Source organism: Monodon monoceros, unplaced genomic scaffold (genome assembly GCF_005190385.1).
Source record: "Monodon monoceros isolate NGI ecotype Baffin Bay Population unplaced genomic scaffold, NGI_Narwhal_1 Super_Scaffold_18, whole genome shotgun sequence".
NCBI classification, from domain to species: Eukaryota; Metazoa; Chordata; class Mammalia; order Artiodactyla; family Monodontidae; genus Monodon; species Monodon monoceros.
The window spans coordinates 99,456,466-99,479,185 of NW_021703774.1; the positions used below are offsets into that span (position 1 = coordinate 99,456,466).

The following is a 22,720-nucleotide window of genomic DNA, read 5'->3' on the forward strand; positions in this document are numbered from 1 at the left end:
TCTGAGTTGGATTTTTAGTTCTGTGTACACAAAGTAAGAGAGAGGTAAAGGAGTTGTGGGTTTATGTAAATCAGTGATTTTAATGATTAATTAGAATTTAAGCTAGGTAAAGAGAGGAGAAAGGGCATTAGGGAATGAGACAGTGGTAGAACTGATAGATCAGAGGTCCTAGTTACATCAAAGAATTGTTGAATTGGGGATATTAAAGGGAATGAGGTAATAATATAGAGGTAGATGCATAGTATTCAGATTATGTTGAAATAATGGAGATATCAGAAACGATAAGATCTAGGATAAATCATGTGAGTGAGTGGCTGAGGATCAGCTAGATAGATGTATATTGAAATCCCCAAGAATAAAGACAGGAGTAGTGTTGGAAAGAGCTATGTAAGTCAGGTGGCCTGTAGGTGTCAGCAACAACGAGGGATGATATGATCTGATGACATGAGGTTCATGGTGTATGTCATACTATTTCCCATCTCAACCCTGTGGTACAAGAACTATGGGGAAAAGTTTTTACTTTAGAGAGCTGCAGGGGAAGAAGCAATGTCCTCAGGGGACAGTCACATTTCTGTTACAGCAAGAGAAAAGAAGAGATAGAGAATATAGGGAATGTCTTTCAGGATGGACTGTAAATTCCAGAGGATAAAGTGGAAATCTTTCACAAGTTCAGATGCGGTGGGAAAAGGGAAGAAAATACATGAGGAGGTTTTTGGGACTTAGTAAGAGAGATGAGGGTAAATCTAACGCCTGGAAATCTGATGCTTCTGTGGAATCTGGCACAAGCAAAGATAAAGTTACAATGTTGATTAGTTTTTGTGGAATTAAGGTACACACTGGTGGTGAGGCTGTGTTAGTGGATAGACAAATATCAATGGCAGAAAGAAGGTCTGAAGAACTGTGGTCTTAGTCTTAAACATAGGATATCTTCTTGACCCCACTGAGAGAGTTGAGGATATCTGGGTAAGCAAGTTGCTACTCAAAGCACAAAGGCCCTACCTTTATTCCTGTCAGAGGGGGAGAGGGAGTCTGAGGATGTTGTGGTTTAAGTTCAAATGCATAAGTTAACTCTTATTCCTGTTGGTAGAATGGTGGGCTAATTAAGAGTTTATTATTAATTATGTCAACTCTTGTCGACAAAGTATAAGAGGTCTGGGGAAGCTAGGTATAACTTTCAACTCATAATTCCCTTTCTTGACCAAATAACTATTGATTTCTTAGCACAGCCCAGCCACATTAAATCAGGATCTTTAGAGGTAGGACCTAGGCATCAGTACTTTTTAAAGCTCCTTGGGTGATTTTAATGTTCAGTCAATGTTGAGACCACTGTTTTCTTCTATTAATTTACTCCCTCCCATAAACAATTAGAATCCATGAAAAATTCCTCTATATGAGAACATCTTTGCCTGACACTTTCACAATTCAATTTAATAAAACAGCTGCTGAGTGCCTATGAGGTACAAGGAACTATGCTGATTGTTGTGGGAGGACCCTTAAATTAAACCATATATTATCTTGGCCTTAAGGAACTACAATATAGTAGGAGAGAAAAGGATATTAACTTATAATACTAAAAGGCATGAGGGATATGAGGGAGGTGCAAACAATGCTATAGGAACACACACCGTAGAGAAATTAATTCCTCAAGCAAACACTTCACTGAACATTATCTGATAGTGAAACTCAAATATGACTGATGTTAAAGCAGGAAGACAAATATAAACTAACATATTCATTTTACCTGGCAGTACCAGTAAGTTCAATAACTTTTTGCCTTTTTAAATCTGCTTCATATGTGGCTGCTTCACATTTTTCCTCCATTTTTCTCAACTTTTCAGCTGAACTTTCCCTTTGTTTCTGAAGCTCTTGTTCAAGTTTTGATACCTTGTAAAGCAATTTTCAGTTAAGTATTTTAAATTCAAACACAGTTCAACATTTTTCAGAAGAAAAATATTTATATAAATTTGTAGCCTAGCCTATCAGTTTCAAGATGTTATTACAAAAATCAAAGTATAGACCGAGAAACAACGTTTTGAAAATATGAAAGCAAAACAATTTTTAATAAGATATTTCATTCACACACATATTTATAGAAGTGACCACATCATAACACTAAAATAGGACTTAAAAGAATTGTACAGAATAATGGTAAATGTTGCTCTTTTCATCATCCTCATCTGAAATGCTCTTTCTTCTCTTGTCAAACTATGTTTCTTTCCTTCTTCACAAATTGGCTCATACCAATTCCTAGAATTCCCATCTGCCCTCAAAACGTTACAACTTGCATTTGCTCCTATTCATTCCTCCTGTTTTACTACATTGCAGGAGGTATTCTTCCTCCTATATAAGTCAAACTGCTTCATAGGCATTCTGGATTCAACTCCAATCCACTTTTTAAGGAACCTCACACTACTACCTCTACTCTCTGCTATATCTTCAATCTCTCTTTCTTCTGGTTTCTTTATATTAGCATTTAAACATGTTCAAGACCTTCCTATCATAAAAAACTTTCCTCCACACCTCTACCTCCTTCCGACTACCACCATTTCTTTCCTCCTCTTTATAGCCCAACTTCTCAGATTTTTTCTATGCTTGTTGTATCATTTTTCTCACTTTCTCATTCATTCCTCAACCCATAGCAATCTAGACACTGTACAGAAACTACACTGTGTCACCAATGGCTTCCATGCAGCTAATTCCAATGGATATTTCTCAACTCTTAATTTACTTGACACTGATTGTAGCAGCCCATGACACCAATTATCATCCCTTAAGTCATGAAATACTTACTTTGGCTTCCAGGTACTGTATCCTTCAGAGCTCTGTCAAAGTCAGGCATCTCACCCCTCATTCTATGTTCTCTCCCTAGTTAACCTCAGCCACTTCATTTTTTTTTTTTTTTCAATTTTTTTTTTTTGGCTGCATTGGGTCTTCATTGCTGCACGCAGGCTTTCTCTAATGGCAGCGAGCGGGGGCTACTCTTCGTTGCGGTGCACGGGCTTCTCATTGCAGTGGCTTCTCTTGTTGCGGAGCACGGGCTCTAGGCGTGCAGGCTTCAGTAGTTGCAGCATGTGGGCTCAGTAGTTGCAGCAGTGGGCCCTAGAGCACGCGAGCTTCAGTAGTTGCGGCACGTGGGCTCCTTGTTGCGGCGCGCAGGCTCTAGGGCACGTAGGCATCAGCAGTTGTGGCTTGTGGGCTCTAGAGCACAGGATTGGTAGTTGTGGCGCACGGACTTAGTTGCTCTGTGGAATGTGGGATCTTCCCATACCAGGGATCGAAGCCATGTCCCCTGCATTGGCAGGTGGATTCTTAACCACTGTGCCACCAGGGGAGTCCCACTTCATATTTTCAATGAACATTTACATGACTGTGATCTCAAAGTTAATATCTGGCTAATGACTTTGATATCCTCCCTGCTCTTCTAAAACCTCTCATTGAAGAACTAAGTACAGATTATAAGTCATTAATATCCACACCCCCAACTTAAGTTCCAAATATAAAATTAAAATAGTACCCAGGTAAAAAGGGAAGGGAACTATGGAAAATCTACCCATTCTGTGTTTGATTAAATGGCACACTCATAAGCAGAAAGAATCTAAAGATAACAATCTGAATAAATCCAACACGGAACCTGTGCATAGTGGAACATGAATAAAAAGTAGAAAAAATATATGCTGGAAAATTTATTCCAAATACTGAAGGAATTTTTAGATATAAACTTTTTAGACCCTCAAATAAATTAAACAAGACATAAAAATCTCTTAAAACAAAGATCATGAAGAAATAAAATAACCAAATGAAAAATACAAAGGAATTGATAGACTTAAGGAAAAAAAACTCAGAAGAAAACTGTAAGACCGTTATAGAAATGAAAACAATTTCAGAAAGAACAAGAATTATAATCAATCTTACAAAAACTGGAGTCAATGACAAGGGATTTAGAAAGCGGGAATCAAATAACAGATGAGATGAAGAAATGCCTCAGGATGAAGCTGTACAACAGGCATAGCAAACAGTAGGTCTAGACTTGAACAAAAGGGATAGAGAGCCACAGGACAGATGTCTCTAAAAAAGAAAATACAGAATACCTGCCTGATATATTTGAATGTGCAGAGAAGAGATTCTTTAGTTCCACTGGAGAGGCTGAGGATGAAGTTAGAATACACAGATTAAAAAGTCATACAAATGACAAAAAGGTGAGGTGTAGTGAGGTTACTGGGAACTATCATTTTCTAATTTATACTTTTCTGTAAAGTGTGATGAGAGGAAAACAAAACAAAAAATGTGAAATATCTGTCAGAATAATTCAGATGAATTTGGTAATGAATGAAAGAGAAAAGATTCGATTCTAGAATAAAATTTCCTAGGATTCTTTCTTTGGAGTAATAACTTATTTTTTAAAATGAGTAGTTTCCTTTGGGATTTTTCTTTTAGTGCATTGCTTGGCATTTCTTTAGGGATTATCACACATCTCCTGATCCAAAATGAAGAAATTGAAAGCTATAATGATTCAGATAGGTATTATATTCAGGTCCAAAAAGGAAAAACTGAATAAAGAAGACTAAATTATAACTAAGTTGGATGGAGTGACAAAAATGTACCCACGGTATTACACGATCACATTACATTGGAATAAAACTTTATACATTTTACAATGTTGATTTAGAATATTTCTTATAATATGGTATCTTTGAGGTTAAACAGCAATTTACATAACTAGCAAAAAATCTATTATCAATTTTAAAAAATTTCTATTTCATAAAACCATTTTGACCAGTAATATATACCTGTTTTTCAAGTTTAGTTTGAATGTCTTCTAGCTCTCCATTTCTAAATGTCTCTTGTTGTAACATTTGCTGCTGTTGTTGAAGAGTATGCTGCAGAATAACATTTTGCTCAGTAGTCTCTTGAAGACTGTGATTTTTAATCTTCAGCTCTTTCTGTAAACAATATACCTAACAAATATACACATTTCTCATTATAATGACATATTTCAAATAAAAAGCAATAAAATGTCAATGTTGTCTACCTTATTAGATAATTACCCTCACTTGTCATATGGGACAATTGTATTCACAGCTATAATTTATTATGTGGAAGGGCAGGGCTCATTTTTCTGATGGGGAGGTATGTTAGAAGGGCCTGTTAATAGGGTTGGTTCTTGGCTGATGTCTGGGAATGTGGCTTTTGAAATATTCCTTAAGTGATGAGACTGTTTTCCCTGGCTAGGGCACCAAATCATGCTTTCCTTCTAGGAGCTTGGAATTCTGATACTTATGGCTGTTCTTATGTGACCAGCCCCCAATAAAAAACCTTGAACTTTGAGTCATAAGCAGGCTTCCCTGGGCAGAAGTACTGCATAAATGTTGCTGCATTTCACTGCTACAGAAAGGAGCTTATTCTGCGTGACTTCTCCCAGAACAAGGGAGAAAACATAGGAAGCCATGGATTTCTTCACACTCCATTTGATATATCTTTTTCTCTTATTGATAATAAACCATAACCATGAAAACACTGTATAAATGTTAGGTGCTATTTAGTACATTACTGTTGCTATCATTGCCATTGTTTGTAAAATAATATCCCAGCAAGCACTCTTGAATATTCACGCTCCAAAAAACATACATGAAAACAATACCAACTAAGAAATTGCACTTATTCACTCCGAATATTTAGGACTTGAATATGCTGATCCCCCAAATTGCTTTAAATGAAACCTTTAGAGTTATCTGGGAGAACCTATTAAGAAGGAAAAAAAATGCCTTTTGTCCAAGAAATCCAAATCCTAAAAAGTGCCAAAAGAAATCATTTTAAAATTCTACAAATAATACAGCATAATTTCATATATATTTCATAATATTTGTTACCTGTTCCTAAAGTAAGGGGAAGGTTTACTAAATGATGATATATAAATCTGATTTTAAAAGATGCAACCATTTAGGGCTTCCCTGGTGGCGCAGTGATTGAGGGTCCGCCTGCCAATGTGGGGGACGCGGGTTCGTGCCCCGGTCCGGGAGGATCCCACATGCCGTGGAGCAGCTTGGCCCATGAGCCATGGCCACTAAGCCTGCACGTCCGGAGCCTGTGCTCCGCAATGGGAGAGGCCACAACAGTCAGAGGCCCGCGTACCGCAAAAAAAAAAAAAAGATGCAACCATTTAAAATCACAGTTTAGGGAGTTCACTGGTGGCCTAGTGGCCCAGGTTCAATCCCTGGCTGGGGAACTGAGATCCTGCAAGCCACATGGCATGGCCAAAAAAAAAAAAAAAAAAATCATAATTTAAAGGACAGTGGCAAATAAATTTTACAAAATAAAGTGAAAAAAAATCCCACATTTCATTAATATGAAAAACACTCAGGCAAATAGAAAAGTGAAAAGTATTAGAGAGTATTAGTATTAGAGAGTGGATTGTAAGTAAATCTTCTTCAAAAGATTTCTTATTGTTGCTTATGTAATAACTTTTTAAAATGAAGGAAAATAAACCCATCCCTTTAAAGCAAACAATCTTTCTAATAAATATCAATCCAGAAGAAAGTAATTTTAAACTCCTAAGAAACAGTGAAGAAGAATCCTGACTTGGTTTTTTCTAATTATACAGCAGTGGAATATTCAGCAGCATCATGAAAGGCTTAGGGGCCAAATAGCCTTTGCTTATGATAAGAAGCTCTTAAATTTCAAACTTCTTCATTATATGATGACACTGTAAACTTAGAGAACCTTACATATAACAGGCAACTATCCAATTTCTAATATTATTATAATTCTTTTTAATGCTAATCTATTTTACTTAATGTTGTCTGTATGAAAATAATTTATTTAGTGTAAATAGGTATCAGTGACACCTGTTTTGTTTTTCCTGCTAGCTCCTGAGAAAACTACAGATCACATCTCTGCTGTAGTTTATTTTATATAGAACGGACTTGCCTATAAGTTTATATACTATTCTTTGTTTACTGGAACATGCTGTCTTATACTTACTTTCCTAATCAAAAAAAAAAAATGGACAAAGTATTAAAATAAGAAAAACTATTAGAAAAAAGATAAGGTCTAACCAAAACACTAAGAAAGTCATACCACATAAGAACAATTAAAAAATTTATTTTAGTAATCTAGCCACTAGCAAAATAATTTCCGTTAAAAATACTGAAGTATCTAACATATTAGTTGTATCACAAATATTAATTCACAAAAATTAACCTACATCTATCTAATTTATACTGGCATTTCACTCTACTACCCTTTAACTTCCACTTGAGTTTAAAAGTAAATATAAGACAAATAGTTTTGACATTATATTCTCTACTAAGTTATTATCATATTCAGAGAATAAACTTTTCCTAAAGAATTCATTATTTTATAATTAAAGTCAAGAAGAAAGTAGAATTTACATTATAATATCTACTTTACAATTAGCTTTATCTAATATTAATGTATATCCAAAAACGCTCTCATGATTATTACTAAAAAATAAAATATAACCCAGAAAAGTTACTGACACAATGCCAACTTTGCAAAATTTAAGTCCATCAATTTGAATAAAGACATTTATCAATAAAATGACTGATCGTGTTGAATAAATGCTTTACGCAGAAAATGTTTTGGCTTATTCACATCTATTTTGTGTTTATTTTCTTCTATCATGTTGACAATGTAATTCTGCATGAACACATACATTATCACTTTTTAAAGCATTTTAATACAAATTAAAATATTTTCAAAATAATTCAGGACCCCCAAGTCACTATTATTTTCATCATAAATTTATTTATTTCAACATATGGAAAAGAATATTTGCCTGAGGCAAAAACTCAGGGGCATATTTATTAGCTTTGTGTGTTGGGTTATCAACATGTAGTTCTTTCAGCTGGCTTTCTATCTATATGCTCTGGGGCCATTTAATTATTCAGCTAGTATGTGATTCGGGACTGCCTACTGATTTGGTAAAATATCTTTATAACATCACGTATTACTAACAGAATGGATGCACTATGAATTAAATCACATTTTCTAAAACCTAGCTACATATGATGAAAATCTCATAACTCTGCTGTTATATTAATTCTATTAACCAGCATTAGAAAGAGTTTTCTCTGTAAGATATTATAATTTGCTCTAAAGACAAATAAGCCAAAACTAAATAAGTGTATGGATTGGTACCTAAAAAAAAAAAAGGTAAAGAGTAATTGGATTTTTCTCCATGTTTCTTATCAACACACAAGAAGAAGTGAAAGATGATCTTTTAAGTAAGTAAGCCAATGCACATGCAGTTGAGCTAATAATTCATCAGCAATAAAAGGGCTGCAAATCTTTCTAATTTACTTACTTACTTTTTCTCTAGTATTGTTGTATAAACATGACTACCATTTCTGATTTCTAATTCAGTTCCAGCCTAGGTTTATACTTCCTGCTATTCTGAAAAAAGTTCTAAGTTCATTTTGGGTAAATGCCTCTTATCCACCCAAGTCTCTGATGCTATTTCTAAGAATACAAATTCTAAAACTCAACAAACTCTCTGATTACAAACACTGCCTGTCTCCAGATTCCATCTCTGCCAAGTCCATTTATGCTGGAGTGCAGTGAGGGCTATAGAATTTAAATGCCTAAATAGGGACTTTCCTGGCAGTCCAGTGGTTAAGACTCTGAGCTCCCACTGCAGGTGGCATAGGTTTGATCCCTGGTCAGGGAATTAAGATCCCGCATGCTGCAGGGTGCGGCCAAAAAATAAGTAAATAAAAATTTAAAAATGCCTAAATAATGGTTTAAAGAAGATCCCGCTGGAAAAAAAAATCACACTCCTATTCTAAAAAGTATAAGTATCTATAGTTTAGGTGGTTTAATTTCCATATATTGGAATACAGAAATATATGCCCACCTGTGAAAGATGCTATAAAAACCTTCATGAGGGGAAGTAGAAGGAAGAAGACAGGTCCATATAAAATACAAAGTTTTTGTTTTAACCTCTGAAGTTATATAATTATGTGATGCTTTTTTTTTTTTTTTTTTTTTGTGGTACGCGGGCCTCTCACCGTTGTGGCCTCTCCCGTTGCGGAGCACAGGCTGCGGACGCGCAGGCTCAGCGGCCATGGCTCACGGGCCTGGCCGCTCCGCGGCATGTGGGATCGTCCCGGACCAGGGCATGAACCCATGTCCCCTGCATCGGCAGGCGGACTCTCAACCACTGCGCCACCAGGGAAGCCCTGTGATGCATCTCTGATGAAGATTTGTTGACTTTTTTTTTTTTTAAAGAAAGGTTCGTTTTTTTTTTTTTAAATTTTATTTATTTTTTATCTTTGGCTGTGTTGGTTCTTTGTTGCTGTGCCCAGGCTTTCTCTAGTTCCAGCGAGCGAGGGCTACTCTTCGTTGCGGTGCACAAGCTTCTCATTGCGCTGGCTTCTCTTGTTGCAGAGCACAGGCTCTAGGTGTGTGGGCTTCAGTAGTTGTCGAACACAGGCTCAGTAGTTGTGGTTCGCAGGCTCTAGAGCGCAGGCTCAGTAGTTGTGGCGCACGGGTTTAGTTGCTCTGTGGCATGTGGGATCTTCCCGGACTAGGGCTCGAACCCGTGTCCCCTGCATTGGTAGGCGGATTCTTAACCACTGTGCCACCAGGGAAGTCCAATTTGTTGATTATTTCTAAACATGAAGTTAAGGTTTAAATATATATATTATAAATTCTAACAAAGAAATAAAGGAATTCTTCATTAAGATTATTCCTTTCAGCAAATATTTAGTGACTACCTATTATGTTGAAAGCAAAGTGGTTGACAATGAGTATATAGAGATGAATAAGATAATTCAAGAAAAGTCTTCTATCTAGTATCTGAGAAACTCTTCTCAATAAAGAAAGTTGAATTTATAAACCTAATTCTCAATCCTTCAAATAGAGGAAGAAAAAACAAAATGGAAAAATTTTGAAGAATTTTATACCTCTAAATCTAAAACAATATTCTAAGTGTTAATCATTTTATATTAGAATTACTGTGATCAACAATAATCTCCTGATTCCCTAAAAATAGGTAATAGAATTAGAATTTTAAGGTGTCATATTTTGTGTTTTATATGTCATATGATGTTTGTTTCTTAAAGAATATAAAATTGGGGACTTCCATGGTGGCATAGTGGTTGGGAATCCGCCTGTGAATTCAGGGGACATGGGTTTGATCCCTGGTCTGGGAAGATCCCACATGCCGCAGAGCAGCTAAGCCCGTGCACCACAACTACTGAGACTGCACTCTGGAGCCCGTGCACCACATCTACTGAGCCCGCATGCCACAACTGCTGAAGCCTGCGTGCCTAGAGCCCATGCTCTGCAACAAGAGAAGCCACTGCAATGAGAAGCCCGCACACTGCAATGAAGAGTAGCCCCCACTCTCCTCAACTAGAGAAAGTCCATAAGCAGCAATGAAGACCCAACACAGCCATAAATAAATAAATAAATTTATTTTTTTAAAAAAGAATATAAAATTGGAGTTTACGTTTTACTGGAAAATTTTTTTTATATCAGCTATATAAAAATGTACTTTTAAAGTATCTTGAAAATAAACAATATCTCAAAAAGAAATCACTTGAAAAATATGCTATATTTAAAGGAAATGTTAATTTACTTCTTCAGATTTCTTCTTTAGCTGTTTTTCAAACTTTTCTTTATTTCCTTCCAATTGGTTCAAATGCAAAGCAAGTTCTTCCTTACAAATTTCCAATGCTGAATCTAGTTGTCTGACCTAAGCAGAAAAAAAGCAAAAAAGGAAAATCAACCAGTACTAATGCGTGCTTATTATATGCTCAATATTTTACAGCGTTATCTCCTAATGTTACCTCACTGCTTCAACCAGTGAATATACAGTCCAACTTAGGATATAAAATGCTATTAAAGAAGAGATTTATTTAGAAAACTAATTATTACTGCAAACTAGGAAACCAAAGAGGAAACCAGTACCTGGAGTCCTGAAGAATAAATGGACATGAACAAGTGAAGAAGGGCATTCTAGGAAGAGGGGAGTACATTCAGAGACAAAGCACTGTGAAAAGGAATGGTAAGAAGTTGGCAGGAGCTTAGGGTACCAAAACCATGAATTTGTTAAGAGATGGGTACTGGAAGGGTGGGATTAGCAAGATAGACTGGGGCCAATTGTCAAGGACCTGCAGGCCAGACACCCTGAAACATTTACCTAAAAAGGTAAGCAGTATTTAAACCTATTCCTTAAGTTCCCTTGATCAAGAAAAATAATAAAGTGAGTACAAACTGGAGTATTGTGTTAAAAATGCTATAGTGTGAATATTCTGAATATGCTGAAGTCACTAAGAAAATGAAATGTTTTTGTTGGCTAATGAAAAACAAACTTAGGTAAGACGGAGAAGGCTGCTTTTGCTCTGAATCAGTGAAAACATTTTCAGAAAGGCAGCAATGTAACTTGGTTCAAGTGTTCATAAAGCTGCAAATGCTTCACGCTACCTCAACATTAAAGAGCGAATGAGCAAAGAGCAACTCAAATTCAGTAAAATTTTTCAGAATTTGCACACATGCTCCACATCCCATCTGTTAATAAGATTCATTCTTGTCTTGTTCCTTTCTTTTCCTTATTGTATTTCTGAGCTTCTCGGGAGTATTTTTTTTCTTTCCTCAACACTAATAGCATTCTAGTAAGTAGTCATGAAAGTGTGAAAGAAATTTCAACAAGATAAGGAGAAAAAGAAAAATGTTCCCTCTTCCAGATACTATTCTACATCATGAAATTATCTTTGCAACTCTTATTTCTAAAAAGAGACACAACTGAAAGACACAGTTTTCAAAGCCTGTCCCTATAGCCTGTGAATATAACCATTAACAGTTAAAAAGCTTATAATTTTGATTAATTATCTTTGTTAATAAACTGTTGCCCTAATAATAATTTTTAAAGTCTTTTATGAGAGGTATAAATATTTACAGGTTTTCTCTATTAAGCATGAGAATAAGCATTGGTACTTGTATCATCTTCCACACACAGAAAAAAAAAACTGACCGTCAGAACATCACATGTGATAAAAATTAACAACGTAAAAACTCAATCAGGCAAGATTCATCACTAGATGTTAAAACCATTGGTCATTAGTTTGTTGAGGGACAGGACTTTGAACATGGCCTCAAAGAATCACCCTATGTATTGCTTATTAATAATAAAGGAAAAATTATGCCCTTAAAATAGTGAGATCTGGCAGTAACCACCTTAAATAATAGGTGTCAAGATTGGCAAAGCCAATAATGGGGTGATGTGAAATTATGTGCCTCCTGATGTGAAGCAGTGGGAAGGACACTGTATAACCCACAGTATAATCCACAATTGTGGTGTGTGTGCTATTATGGTTGACCTAGACTTTTCCAAAGATTCAGTGTCGTGAAGAATAGGAGACAGTGAGTTTAGGGGAATCTAAAAAGCCAAAAGCAAAACATGAATTATGACTGCATTCTAAATTGGGGAAAGAAAAGGAACAAGCTAAAGTAGTGTTTCTCACAATTTAATGTTCACACAAATCACCTGGACACCTTAATTCAGAACCAGAGCCAGGTCTAGGGTGAGACAAAGGAGGTTCTAGGGCTCAAAGTTTAAGGAGGTACTCACTCTCAGGATCATGCAAATGCCTACCCTTCACTTGTACAACCTGGAGAATAAATGTCTCCTTAAATTGTATGCCAGAGGCACTCCCTTGCTTCACTTTAGTCCCAGCTCTGTTCAGTAGATCAGATATTCTGCAAGTCAAACAAGTTCCCGGGTGATAGTGATGCTGCTAGACCATGCTTTGAGTAGCAAGATTATTAAGAACATTTTTAAATAATTGGGAAATTTTCAGTATGGACAGTATGTTGAATAGTGTTACTGAATTAATGTTGACTTTCTGTGGTGTATAGAGATGGTGTAATCAGGTAGGAGAAAGTTTCTATACATATGAGACCCAAGTTTAAGTATTAAGGGTGTAAAGTATCATGACATCTGCAGCCTTCTCACAGGTGGACTAGCAAAAAGGAAATGTGTGAGTGGCGGTGGGACTGGGTGGGTGCATGTGCAAGAAGGCATGTGCATGTGTGTGCAGAGAGATGAAGTGAGTATGGTTAGAGTTTAAAAGACAGTAAATCTAAATGAAAGGACACAGCTGTTCTCTGTACTAGTCTTTCATTTTGTAGGTTTGAAACTTTTTATAATAAAACTTAATTAAAAATAAATTAAAACTAATAAATAATAAAAACCAAAACATCTACTACTCTGTTGGAATTCTCATTTGAACAAAGAGCTTGAGACTCTAAATCTCATACAAATAAACATCATTCACTGTGTACAAACCACTCATAAATATACATGTATATATATGTACATGAATGAATAGAATCAAAACAAAGACACTGCTCTGCTAAACCAAAGAACCTCCTCGGGGGCATATTCTGGAGGCAACCACATAGGGGCTCTACGCTACCTACTTTCAACAGAAGCACCTAAGCTAGTCTTTGTTTATTTTTTTTTCTATTTATAACTTTAACTTTCTTTGGGGAAATAAAACACACACAAAAATCTAGAGTGGAAAATAAAACCAAAGCAAAACAAATAAAATAAACAAATGAAATCGCTAATAAGTACCTTCTCAATTTTCTATTTAATAGCAGCTAACATAATTGCTTTAATTTATTGGTTTTTTTGTTACCAGTTCATAAACTTCCCATCAGTCTTCCAGCTATCATTATCATACTTCTATAAGTGATATAAGTTTAAACTTATAGATCCTTATAACTCTCCTGCACATAGAAAATTTCAAAATTTTTATGCAAAGAACAAACTGAGGCATGCAGAAGGACATGGCCAAAAGTCAAGAAAGAAGGTGGTAATGACATAATCAAGAAAAGAGGAATATACTTCAAACTTCTATTTGATATGTTAGAATCATTTAGGGAATTCCCTGGCAGTCAACTGGTTAGGACTTGGTGCTTTCGCTGCTGAGGGCCCAGGTTCCACCCCTGGCAGGGAACTAAGATCCCACAGACTGCACAGTGCATCTCAAAGAAAAAGAAAAAAAAAAAAAAGAAAAAGAAAGAAAGAAAAGAATCATTTAGTATAGCTTCAATGAAAGCAAATCTACTAAAGGTACCAAAGGAATAAAACCTAACATCATAATTCATTCTTTAGCTGATTTCCTTCCTGTCTCATATCTGATTATTAACAAATGAAAATAACTTACCAGATGACTGGCTAGATGTGTTAGGTAATTTAATGAAAAACAGGAGTTAAGTGGCAAGATGGATTTTTTTAAATGAAATTATATCATGCCTACAACCTTTGTACAATAATGATTTTTTAAATATTAATGATCTTAGAGGTTATTTTTACATGAGGAAATGAACTGACATGGCATTAAATGTTAAAAGTTTTGGAGAATACTATAGGAAAGTTATGGATAAACATATAATTGGGTTTACGAGGGTATACATGGTCACAAAATGGATGAAAAACAGAGTACTAGGCAAAAAGTAAATAACATTGGATTTTTAAAATATCCTTTATATTTAATCCATATGTAACAGAATGAAGGTCACAGCATATTTGAAGCTATTTTTAGCACTAAAAATGCAAAGAAGAAAACACTGAATATATGGTAATTACTTAGCAAACTCTGAGTAACTTAGTATGTGTTAAGTATTTTATGTACCTCATTTCATTTAATCCTCAAACCCACCCTCTTCTAGGGCATTGTGATCCCTATTTTACTGATGACGAAATTAACGTTCAGAGTTTAAATAACCTAGCCAAGGTTACAGTCAGTTAATAAGTACACTGAAGCCAGAACTAAAACCTAAGTCAGTTTAGCTTCAAAGCCCATACTTTTAACCATAAGGTTATCCTAGCCACAAAACTGTATTTTACCCCAAAATTCTGGATTTATTCCCTATTTAATCATATAGCAGAACTAGTAAAAAGAAGCAAAACTGTATTGTTTATAGTTTCACCTCTCTTCACTTCCTTTGTTAATTTTTTTACTGGTAACGTTAGTAAGTAGCTACAGTTTAAAAAACACATTTTTTGTTAAAAAATCTTTCTTAAGGTATTATAAAAAGAAAAGTTAGATAATCTACAGACTAGATTATCAACTATCAAATAATTAAGATCATAATTCACAATGAAAAATATACTACTTAAAGAAACTAAGTTCATTGACTTAGGTAAAATTTTTACCACTTTATTTTTATGTAAACTTTTTTTTACAATTTATAGAGAAAACTAAAAAGCCACAGGAATGTCTCCATTAAGAAAAAAAAGAAAAATTTTTAAAGTATTAGCATACTAGCCTTGATTGTTTCTTCAGATACTTGGTTCTGTAATATTTTCAAAGCTTCATCTTTCTTCATATTTTCCTTTTCCATTTCCTGAAAACATACAGATTGGTAGCAAAAATATACGTACGTGTATAAATATTTTAGCATTAGTAACAGGTTGTTAAACAACTGATTTGACTAGAATTAAAGGTATGTTAAAGAAACATAAACTTAAAATATTGGTCAGCTTTTAAACAGCACTTTTTTATAAAGATGATTTTACCCCTTTGCTTTCCGTCAAGAGTCTGTCTAGTGATTCAAGGTGATGTTGTTTACATATTATATCTTGCTGCAACATGGATATTGTCTTTTCTTGTTCTTTAAATTGTTGTTCTTTTTTCTCTAGTTGAGATTCAAGCTAAACATAGAAACAGGATTTATTAATTTTCATATTAATTTTTTTTAATTTGAAACATTTTAAATACAGTCAACCCTTGAACAAGACAGTTTTAAACTGAGTCCACTTATACATGGATTCTTTTCAATAAATATGTACTACAGCACTACACCATCAGCGGTTGGCTGAATTCACAGATGGGAACTATGGAAAGGAAGGGTTGACTGTAAAGTTATATGTGGATTTTCAACTGCACAGGGTTGGCACCCCTAACTCCCAAATTGTTCAAGGGTCAACTGTACACAGAAAAAAACATAACACTCACAATTTAAATTACTACTGAAATTACATAGCTTATTGTATTTTGCCAAATTTCCTTCAGTTTCTCTCCTTTTAGAGAAAAAATGAAATCACAAGTCCATATCTTATCCCTTCCCTCCCTCACCAATACTATGTTCCCTCCCTCACCAATACTATGTTGAAATTGTTCTATATCATTCTCTGGTATGTTTCATTCTCATACATGTTTTTTGTGCTTTTAACTATATATGTAGATCCATGAACAATATGTAACATAATTTTGTTTTGAAAATTCACACAGACAATATCAACACTTTTGCAAGTTTCAGCAACTTATTTTTTTCTCTTAATATTGTTTTAAATATTTATCCATGTATCCATATGTGGATCTAGTTCATATTTTTATGATAATACAGTATTCCATCGTAACAACAAACTAGTTTGTTCACTCTTCTACTCAGAAACAGTTAGATATTGCTTTTTCACTATTATGATGTTACAATAACATCCTTTGTACATGTCTCTTTATACACATGTATGGGGGTTTCTTTACAACATACCACCTAGAAGTGGACTTCCTGGTTGTAGGATATGCACATTTCTAACTTCATTAGGTATTTCTCTTCAAAGTGCATCAAAATTTATACTTTCACTAGAAATGTGTAAGTCTCACTCCTTACAACTTCACCACTAATTGACTGGTGTTATCAAATGTCCAAAAAACTTTTGTGAAGACAAAACATGAGTAAACTGATATGTTTATATGTATATTTGTGCATACTATATACACAAGTATATAAAAATTATACATATGTGATAATAGCAGCAACAGGTTAACTAGAAAATACTAAAACCAAAGAACTGTGAAATGAAAACACTCAAATGAAAATAAATTACACATCAGAAATTAGAGGAACAGAAAGAAAAAAGATTGAAGAAAGTGAACAGAACATAAGGGACCTGTTGGACACCATCAAGCACACCAGTATGCACATCATGGAAGTCCCAGAAGGAAGGGAGAAAGAGAGAGACAATATTTGAAGAAATAATGACTGAAAATGTCCCAAATTTGATGAAATAATGATATAAACATCCAAGAATCTCAACAAAATCCAAGTAAGTTGAACTCAAAAAGACCCACAATGAGACACATTATAATCAAACTTTCAAAAGACAATGACAAGAACTTCCCTGGTGGTCTAGTGATTAAGACTCCAAGCTCCCAACACAGGGGGCACGGGTTTGATCCCTGGCCCCCTGGTCGGGGAACTAAGGTCCCACAGGCCACGTGGCACAGACAAAAAAAAAAAAGAATAAGAAAAAGACAATGACAAAGAGAGAATCTTGAAGCAGCAAGAGATAAGCAAATCATCACATATAAGGGATCCTCAATAAGATTACATGCAGATTTCTCATCAGAAACTTTGAGGGTCAGGAGACAGTAGGCTGATATTCAAAAGAAAAAAAATAACTGTCCATGAAGAATCCTCTATCTGGCAAAACTGTTCTTCAAAAGTGAGGGAGGAATTAAGACATTCTCAGGTAAAAGTTGAGGGAGGCTGTGACCATTAGACATGTCCCGCTAGAAATACTCAAGGGAATTCTGTAAGGTGAAATGAAAGAACACTAGATAGTAACCTGAAGTCATACGAGAAATTAAAATCTTCATAAAGATAAATACATGGGCAATTGTAAAGCCTAACATTATCGTAACAATGGATTGTAACTTCCACTTTTTGTTTTCTAAATGATTTAAGAGACTAATACATATAAAGGAAAAAAAAGTTATTAGTCAAAAGTTAGTATTACTGTAACTTTAGTTTGTGACTCCAAATCTTGTTTTCTACAAAAGAGACTAATCCTTTTGAAGGAATTACCAGTTTGTCTTGGGGCACACAATGTACAAAGACGTAAGTTTGTGACAAAACGTGTGGAGATAAAGCTATAAAGGAATAGAGTTTTTGAAATTAGAGTGGCATAAATTCAAATTAGAGTGTTATAACTTTAGGATGTTAAATGTAATCCCCATGGTAACCACAAAGAAAATAGCCATAAAATATAGACAAATGGAAATGAATTTTAAAATTTCAGTACAAAAAATCAACTAAATTCAAAAGAAGACAGTAATGTAGGAAAAGAGGGATAAAAAAGCTAGAAGGCATATAGAAAAAGAAAAGCAAGATGACAGAAGTCCCTCCTTATCAGTAATTACTTTAAATGTAAATGGATTAAACTCTCCGAGGCACAGATTGGTAGAATGGAGAAAAGCACACATCCACCTATATGTTGTCTGCAAGACACTCATTTTATTTTTTTGAATTTTATTTATTTTTTTATACAGCAGGTTCTTATTAGTCATTAATTTTATACACATCAGTGTATACATGTCAATCCCAATAGCCCAATTCATCAAACCACCATCCCCATCCCCCTGCGGCTTTCCCCCCTTGGTGTCCATACGTTTGTTCTCTACATTTGTGTCTCAACTTCTGTCCTGGAAACCGGTTCATCTGTACCATTTTTCTAGGTTCCACATACATGCGTTAATATACGATATTTGTTTTTCTCTTTCTGACTTCACTCTGTATGACAGTCTCTAGATCCATCCACGTCTCAACAAATGACCCAATTTCGTTCCTTTTTATGGCTGAGTAATATTCCATTGTATATATGTACCACAACTTCTTTATCCATTCGTGTATGGATAGGCATTTAGGTTGCTTCCGTGACCTGGCTATTGTAAATAGTGCTGCAATGAACATTGGGGTGCATGTGTCTTTTTGAATTATGGTTTTCTCTGCAGTAGTGGGATTGCTGGGTCATATGGTAATTCTATTTTTAGTTTTTTAAGGAACCTCCACACTGTTCTCCATAGTGGCTGTATCAATTTACATTCCCACCAACAGTGCAAGAGGGTTGCCTTTTCTCCACACCCTCTCCAGCATTTGTTGTTTGTAGATTTTCTGATGATGCCCATTCTAACTGGTGTGAGGTGATACCTCATTGTAGTTTTGATTTACATTTCTCTAATAATTAGTGATGTTGAGTAGCTTTTCATGTGCTTCTTGGCCATCTGTATGTCTTCTTTGGAGAAATGTCTATTTAGGTCTTCTGCGCATTTTTGGATTGGGTTGTTGCTTTCTTTAATGTTGAGCTGCATGAGCTGTTTATATATTTTGGAGATTCATCTTTTTTTTTTTTTTTTTTGCGGTATGTGGGCCTCTCACTGTTGTGGCCTCTCCCGTTGTGGAGCACAGGCTCTGGACGTGCAGGCTCAGCGGCCATGGCTCATGGGCCTAGCCGCTCCGCGGCATGTGGGATCTTCCTGGACCGGGGCACGAACCCGTGTCCCCTGGATCGGCAGGCGGACTCTCAACCACTGCGCCACCAGGGAAGCCCTGGAGATTAATCCTTTGTCCGTTGATTCGTTTGCAAATATTTTCTCCCATTCTGAGGGTTGTCTTTTCGTCTTGTTTATGGTTTCCTTTGGTGTGAAAAAGCTTTTAAGTTTCATTAGGTCCCATTTGTTTATTTTTGTTTTTATTTCCATTACTCTAGGAGGTGGATCAAAAAGGATCTTGCTGTGATTTATGTCAAAGAGTGTTCTTCCTATGTTTTCCTCTAAGAGTTTCATAGTGTCCAGTCTTACATTTAGGTCTCGAATCCATTTTGAGTTTATTTTTGTGTATGGTGTTAGGGAATGTTCTAATTTCATTCTTTTACATGTAGCTGTCCAGTTTTCCCAGCACCACTTATTGAAGAGACTGTCTTTTCTCCATTGTGTATCCTTGCCTCCTTTGTCATAGATTAGTTGACCACAGGTGCATGGGTTTACCTCTGGGATTTCTATCTTGTTCCACTGATCTACGTTTCTGTTTTTGTGCCAATACCATATTGTCTTGATTACTGTAGCTTTGTAGTATAGTCTGAAGTCAGGGAGTCTGATTCCTCCAGCTCCGTTCTTTTCCCTCAAGACTGCTTTGGCTATTCGGGGTCTTTTGTGTCTCCATATAAATTTTAAGACTTTTTATTCTAGGTCTGTAAAAAATGCCATTGGTAATTTGATAGGGATTGCATTGAACCTGTAGATTGCTTTGGGTAGTATAGTCATTTTCACAATATTGATTCTTCCAATCCAAGAACATGGTATATGTCTCCATCTGTTGGTATCACCTTTCTTTCATCAGTGTCTTATAGTTTTCTGCATACAGGTCTTTTGTCTCCCTAGGTAGGTTTATTCCTAGGTATTTTATTCTTTTTGTTGCAGTGGTAAATGGGAGTGTTTCCTTAATTTCTCTTTCAGATTTTTCATCATTAGTGTATAGGAATGCAAGAGATTTCTGTGCATTAATTTTGCATCCTGCAACTATACCAAATTCATTGATTAGCTCTACTAGTTTTCTGGTGGCATCTTTAGGATTCTCTATGTATAGTATCATGTCATCTGCAAACAGTGACAGTTTTACTTCTTCTTTTCCAACTTGTATTCCTTTTATTTCTTTTTCTTCTCTGATTGCCGTGGCTAGGACTTCCAAAACTATGTTGAATAAGAGTGGTGAAAGTGGACATCCTTGTCTTTTTCCTGATCTTAGAGGAAATGCTTTCAGTTTTTCACCATTGAGAATGATGTTTGCTGTGGGTTTGTCATATATGGCCTTTATTATGTTGCGGTAGGTTCCCTCTATGTCCACTTTCTGGAGATAAAATAGACTTTAAAGAATGTTACAAGAGACAAGGAAGGACACTACATAATGATCAAGGGATCAATCCAAGAAGAAGATATAGCAATTATAAATATATATGCACCCAACATACGAGCACCTCGGTACATAAGGCAACTGCTAACAGCTATAAAAGACGAAACTGACAGTAACACAATAATAGTGGGGGACTTTAACACCTCACTGACACCAATGGATGGATCATCCAAAATGAAAATAAGGAAACAGAAGCTTTAAATGACACAATAGACCAGATAGATTTAATTAATATTATAGGACATTCCATCCAAAAACAGCAGATTACACTTTCTTCTCAAGTGCGCACGAACGTTCTCCAGGATAGATCACATCCTGGGTCACAAATCAAGCCTCAGTAAATTTAAGAAAACTGAAATCATATCAAGCATCTGACCACAACGCTATGAGATTGGAAATGAATTACAGGGAAAAAAAATGTAAAAAACACAAACACATGGAGGCTAAACAATACGTTACTAAATAACCAAGAGATCACAGAAGAAATAAAAAAATACGTAGAGACAAATGACAATGAAAACACGACGATCTGGGACTTCCCTGGTGGCACAGTGGTTAAGAATCCGCCTGCCAATGCAGGGCACACGGGTTCGAGCCCTGGTCCGGGAAGATCCCACGTGCTGCAGAGCAACTAAGCCCGTGCACCACAACTACCAAAGTCTGTGTGCCTAGAGCTCGTGCTCCACAACAAGAGAAGCCCCCACATTGAGAAGCCCATGCACCGCAATGAAGAGTAGCCCCCGCTCGCCACAACTAGAGAATGCCCACACACAGTAACGAACACCCAATGCGGCCAAAACTAAAACAAACAAACAAACAAACAAACATGACGATCCAAAACCTATGGGATGCATCAAAAGCAGTTCTAAGAGGGAAGTTTATAGCTATACAAGCCTACCTCAAGAAACAAGAAAAATCTCAAATAAACAATCTAACCTTACACCTAAAGGAACTAGAGAAAGAAGAACAAACAAAACCCAAAGTTAGCGGAAGGAAAGAACTCATAAAGATCAGAGGAGAAATAAATGGAATAGAAACAAGAGAATACAATAGCAAAGATCAATAAAACTAAAAGCTGGTTCTTTGAGAAGATAAACAAAATTGATAAACCATTAGCCAGACTCATCAAGAAAAAGAGGGAGAGGACTCAAATCGAGAAAATTAGAAATGAAAAAGGAGAAGTTACAACAGACAGCGGAGAAATACAAAGCATCCTAAGAGACTACTACCAGCAACTGTATGCCAATAAAATGGACAACCTGGAAGAAACGGACAAATTCTTAGAAAGGTATAACCTTCCAAGACTGAACCAGGAAGAAATAGAAAATATGAACAGACCAATCACAAGTAATGAAATTGAAACTGTGATTAAAAATCTTCCAACAAATAAAAGTCCAGGACCAGATGGCTTCACAGGTGAATTCTACCAAACATTTAGAGAACAGCTAACACCCATCCTTCTCAAACTCTTCCAAAAAATTGCAGAGGAAGGAACACTCCCAAACTCATTCTATGAGGTCACCATCACCCTGATACCAAAACCAGAGACAAAGATACTACAAAAAAAGAAAATTACAGACCAATATCACTGATGAATTTAGATACAAAAATCCTCAACAAAATACCAGCAAACAGAATCCAACAACACATTAAAAGGATCATATACCATGATCAAGTGGGATTTATCCCAGGGATGCAAAGACTCTTCAATATACACAAATCAATCAATGTGATACACTATATTAACAAATTGAAGAATAAAAACCATATGATCATCTCAATACATGCAGAAAAAGCTTTTGACAAAATTCAACACCCATTTATGATAAGAGACTCATTTTAGATCCAAACATACTAATAGATAAAAAATGAAAGGATGGGAAAAGATAGTCCACGCAAATGGTAACTAAAAGGGAGCAGGGATAGCTATAGTAATATCAGGCAAATCGTACTTTAAATTTAAAAAGATTATGAGACAAAGACAGATAATATATATTAA

The 22,720-nt window shown here is 35.5% G+C and overlaps 1 protein-coding gene across 8 annotated transcripts in view; it reads right to left on the reverse strand.

The window, feature by feature from the left end:
- The window catches only part of CCDC18 (coiled-coil domain containing 18), a 117,905-nt gene that overhangs the window by 47,811 nt on the left and 47,374 nt on the right, over positions 1-22,720 (reverse strand). For 7 of the 8 annotated variants that reach the window (XM_029228829.1, XM_029228830.1, XM_029228832.1 and 4 more), the window contains 5 exons: positions 15,551-15,685; positions 15,301-15,378; positions 10,601-10,717; positions 4,788-4,955; positions 1,742-1,884 (listed from right to left, as the gene is read on the reverse strand). In XM_029228829.1, coding sequence (XP_029084662.1) covers positions 1,742-1,884; positions 4,788-4,955; positions 10,601-10,717; positions 15,301-15,378; positions 15,551-15,685 — 641 coding nt within the window. The remainder of the gene's footprint in view (positions 1-1,741; positions 1,885-4,787; positions 4,956-10,600; positions 10,718-15,300; positions 15,379-15,550; positions 15,686-22,720) is intronic. The other variant, XM_029228833.1, reaches the window with a different exon arrangement.